Here is a 4,936-nt window from a genome sequence, read left to right as displayed (position 1 = left end):
CAGACATCTTGTATAGAAATTTTTGCCCAATGGCGAGTAGTTCAGCAATACAAACTCAAAAGTTATCAAACAGTGGTCGGATAAAGAGGGATTCTGTGGGAACACCACTAAATGTTCAATTTCAATACCATACACCAAAACAAGGTCGAGGGTGTGGTTAAAACAGTGAGTCGGTTCATGAACACTCTGAGAGAAGCCGATGGAATCTAACAGAGAGATAAACGCAGTACTGAAGCTGTCATTCTCAACATCCACATGAATATTAAAATCCCCTACAATAATAACTTTGTCCGTTTTAAGGACAAAAGTTGACAAAAACTCTGCAAATTCAGATAAGAATTCAGAATACGGACCAGGTGCTCGGTACACTATAACGATGAGAATTGGTTGCAGTGATTTCCAACTTGGGTGCGAAAGACTAAGAACAAGACTTTCAAATGAGTTATAGTTTAGTTTAGGTTTAGAGCTGATTAGTAGGCTAGAGTCGAAGATAGCTGCAACTCCACCTCCTCGGCCTGTGCCTCGAGGAATGTGAGTATTAATATGACTGGGAGGGGTGGATTCATTTAGGCTAACATATTCTCCATCACCCAGCCAGGTTTCAGTAAGACAAAATAAATTAATATCATAATCTGATATTAATTCATTTACTAGTACACCTTTAGAAGAGAGAGATCTGATGTTTAAGAGTCCACATTTAACTCTTCTATTCGTTTGCACTATTGCTCTTGTGGTTTTAATGTTTATGAGGTTTTTATGTACAGCTCCTCTTCTGTTTACCTTTGATTTAAATAATTTCGATGGTTGGGGGACAGACACCGTCACTATAGGATTTTCACTAAGTAACTCCTGAAAAGGAGAAGCAGAGAAGTGTGTTAGACTGCGACTCTGCCTCCTGGTCTCAACTCTGGGTTGTCATGGATTTGGTCCACTAATGATTTAGTAAAACGGCTTAGCAGAAGAATCTTCCACTTTGTGCTAAAAGCATTAAATCTGGTACACATACACAGTGGCACTCCTAACAAATTTGGATATTGGGCCATCGTGAATTTTTAAATACGGCGACCATAGCAGCCATTTTTCAGTATGGCTGCCAGAGACCACTGCTTTCAGCTGAATTTTTTTTTATCAGTGATGTATTTAATATGACATTGAGCATATAATTAGTTTGATTAATTTAGCATACATAGTTCTTGGCAACTGCCATTTGAATAATACATGCTAGTCACAGACAATTAAAGATGGCTTCCTTTTTTCAAGATGGCAGCCTTGATTAGCGTGAAAATGGGATGGTACAGGCTGAAAAGAAAGTTCCTTTGACCGGTTCATTAATGGCAACAGTTGTATTCAGCTGGAGAGTATTAACATGCTATATAACCAGACTAACGTGACATTAACTGAAGTGGTACAGCACACAGACACTGGAAAACAGAAATAAGCACATAGCTGTTTAATTGTTATACAACATGTAACACAAACACTAACTTAAATAATAAAACACAAAGTAACATAACAAATGTACAACATATTCAGCATCTCATAGTCATGTAAAGTGCAAGAGAAATCTTTAAAAATACAGAAGTAATTATTAAAAAGGTATCACAGTTAGTGTTGAATCACTCACCAATGCAAAAACTCTTCAATAAAGACTAATTTGAAAGGAGTCTCATACTGTTAGATACTGAGGTGGATTAGCCCAGGAGTGACCTGGCTGACGCGCTGCCTTTATGTTATGTTGCTAAACAGTATAGTGCTCAAGAATCTCCAGGCTGTTGTTGTGTTGCAGAATAATACGTTTTCCTGTGCAGCTTGAAATGTCCATTTTTCCTGTTTCAGTGGTAAAACTGCACACTCTAAACACTAGCGGGTCAAAACACCTGTCGTACAACAGTTTGAATTCTACCTTTATAACCTTGACCCCAGGTAATAGCAGAGTAACACCCAAGGTACACACAAGAAACTACACCCAATATCTGAATACTCAAAACACATTTGGCTCCCAGAGTAAAAACAAAACCTTATTCTTTATCTCAAAGTCATGAAAAGTGTCAAAAAATAGTTTTAGATGTTAAATCCTCGTTTCCAACAAATTATTTAAATGTTTCACTAGTCCATAAATCAAACACCCCATTGCTCCGTAATTGGTTTTAACATGATTTATATGTTTTATCTAAAAAGAAATGTTTAGATTTGCTGCAATCCTACACTGGTTCCAGACAGCCTCCGCTGCATTGTGAATGGCTTCACCTGGAGTTTCTGCTCCTTCAGCTGCATTATATCCTGTTAGAACGCCCTTTACTGCGCCATGTTGAGCGGCCGATGCAACTGTTGCTCTTCCTCTTTCTGTTGATACTAGTGCTGAAACATCTGAAGGGTTTTGAAAGTTGCCAACAGTTGATGCAACCATCTCTGCCACACCAAGCAAAGCACCCAGCAATGCACCTGTTGCAATACCTGCTGATCTGATCAATAACCTTTCAAATACATTAATTTTAGCTTCAATTCTAATCTTTTTCTGTGACATGTTTCCTGATGACAGTCTAATGCACTCTTCCTCTCTATGTATTTCTCTTTTCACTACTTGTAGCATCTCGTTGGTGTAGCAGCTTCCTTTGTTTACCTTCGTCATCTTGTCTATTGTGTTGAGTAGGTCCTCCACCTGGAACTGGTTACTCCTGTAGTTGTTCTGCTGTTTGTTCTTCCAGTATTTATTATCAATGACGTGGCACCGGCCTCCACACCTCTTCACCAGATCACTCAGATTCTTGTTCTGACTGACAAACTCTTCAATTTTCATCCCTTTAGGGAGCTGGTCACCATGAGTGAAGACAATGACAGCATATTTTAGAGCATCTTCAGAGAAACTTTGGAATATTTTGTTGATGACAGCCTGCTCCTGCTCTGTGAATTTCTCCACTTTCAACACAATGAGAAAAGCATGAGGCCCAGGAGCGCACTCTGTGATACAGCTCACTATCTCACGATTTATGTCCTTCTCAGACCTTTCTGTGTCATATAAACCAGGAGTGTCGATCAAGGTGATGCTTCTTCCATTGACAGATTTGGTTTTTGCTTGACATTTTGTTGTTTCAGAGTCAGAAGAATGGTTTGTGATGAATAATTCTTCTCCAAATATGGTGTTAGCTAGGTTGCTTTTCCCAGATCCACTTTTTCCCAGCAGGATGACCGTCTTTGAAGATGACACTAGAAGAGAACAATGACCCTGTTAAGTACATTTTCTCTTGCTTTTTTGCTTTCTTCAGCTGTTAGCTTTACATAGTAGTTTTCTAATACTTGTTGGGAAACAAACTACGTGTTGTACAGTTTGGCTCACAAAAGAAGCCTTCCTTAATGTCATCATTAGCATTCAAATTAATACAATAATAATGTTAGATCCACAGAGGGGAATGTCAATAGCCGCATTTCCACCAAAAGTAGGATCTATTTTTAAGGAACTAATTGGTATATACTCCCCAAAGATCACGGTAAAATAAAGTCCCTGGAACTTAATTTAGACCCTGGTCGCTGCAGTTCCTCTAAAGCATCCTATTTCTGGGGTAAAGCTCCTGCGGTGGAAATGCGGCTAATGCCTTATTTAGGTTAAAATAAAAGTAATGATAAACAATATCCATATTCATCTGTGACATGATCAATTACTGCAGTCACATACATCTTTAAGTGTTCAACGCTTCTGTTATTCACCATAGCAAAAAATTTACTTTTTTGATGCTGGGAGACCATTTTCAATTTACTGTATTATAACCAAATTAAATACTGTAAATAAGTAACAAATGCAAAAAAAAAAAAAACTCAATATCTACACCTACCATAGGTTTATGTCTAACAGGAGTAACTATAGCCTCAGAGCACACAGTGACAGCAGATACATGTTATGGCTATTAGGCTTGGGCGGTATTTGTTTTTCATACCTTTATGAAATTTCATTGTGTTTTAGATGGTATTAAAAATCATACTGTCGGGATTTCAAATTACCCTGGTGGTATAACGTAATACCGCCGAAGCCTACTGGCTATAGTCTGAATTGCACAATTTCCTACACACCCAAAAGAATGCAGCAGTTTCTTGCAGTTTAAGTTCCCTCCTGTGCCCACTATCACGTCACCTATAGAAATTTTCCCAATATTTTTGACTTAGGCATTACTCTCACTCTGTGCTTCAGGACGGCCTGCTTGACTCAGTGCAGCAGAAACACCTCCAAAGTGTTTCAGATCTTCATTGGCAGCGTTCACCAGGGCATCAGCATCCTGTTCGGTGATGTCACACTGACACACCAGCCCCTGGTGTCCCCCACAAAGGCTGTAGATTCTTGCACCAGATGCCAAATTCTGTCTAGTAATACCCCCTGAATAGTCAAAACCATGCAGCTGCAGCAATTCTGGTAACTCTTGTGCTAACTCTGGGAAAGGCAGATCGACTATGCTTTGCACACAAGACTGGTCCAAAATAAACTGTGTGACAGTTTCACTCAGCTCTTCGACCTCCTTCTTGTGGCCCAGTAAAAACACTGTGCTGTCTGAGCCAAACACAACCTGAGCCCTATGCTGCCCTCGGTTCATCTCATTTGTCTTGGACTTAAGCTTTTCCTGAAGCTCAGGTAGCACAGCAGAGCAGTTAGGCACATAGATCTTGACTTCCTTGAATTTTTCTTGCAGTTTTTTCTCTGTCTCATCCAGTTTTCCAGCAGAGTGGCTGAACAAACGCAGCTCTGTGTCTCGTAACTCTACTTCCACCTTGTCACCAAACCCTAAAATGTCACTTAGCACCCCTGGACCTCCATATGCCCTCCTGAGGAAGGCCAAAAAATGTGGGCTCATGTCAGAAACTGTCCTTTCTGACACCAAATTTTCCATATCAGAGATCTGGTCTCCGGCCTTAAGAATCTCCTCAACAGATCCTTCCAAAACTAACTGCCCTG

The 4,936-nt window shown here is 39.7% G+C and overlaps 1 protein-coding gene across 2 annotated transcripts; it reads right to left on the bottom strand.

Annotated features, from left to right (window-relative positions):
• Positions 1–1,320: 1,320 nt before the first annotated feature.
• LOC123979795 lies at positions 1,321–4,930 on the bottom strand. Of its 2 annotated transcripts, none has more exons than XM_046063882.1 (2): positions 4,163–4,930; positions 1,321–3,204 (listed from the first exon to the last, which is right to left on the bottom strand). In XM_046063882.1, the coding sequence occupies exons 1-2, from the start codon at positions 4,869–4,871 to the stop codon at positions 2,171–2,173; spliced, it is 1,743 nt and encodes a 580-aa protein (XP_045919838.1). In that variant the 5' UTR covers positions 4,872–4,930; the 3' UTR covers positions 1,321–2,170. The 2 variants fall into 2 exon arrangements, with proteins under 2 accessions (XP_045919838.1, XP_045919839.1); XM_046063883.1 differs by having other exon boundaries at positions 1,322–3,204; positions 4,169–4,930.
• Between the last annotated feature and the right edge of the window lie 6 nt (positions 4,931–4,936).

Source organism: Micropterus dolomieu, linkage group LG12, assembly GCF_021292245.1.
Source record: "Micropterus dolomieu isolate WLL.071019.BEF.003 ecotype Adirondacks linkage group LG12, ASM2129224v1, whole genome shotgun sequence".
Lineage (NCBI taxonomy): Eukaryota > Metazoa > Chordata > Actinopteri > Centrarchiformes > Centrarchidae > Micropterus > Micropterus dolomieu.
This window is presented reverse-complemented; position numbering and strand designations above follow the sequence as displayed.

Coding starts and splice junctions, on each gene's coding strand:
- LOC123979795 (XM_046063882.1), bottom strand. CDS start 4,871: ATGGAAAATTTGGTGTCAGAAAGGACAGTTTCTGACATGAGCCCACAT. Junction 3,205..4,162: donor TCCTGAAGCACAGAGTGAGA/GTAATGCCTAAG, acceptor GTTCTCTTCTAG/TGTCATCTTCAAAGACGGTC.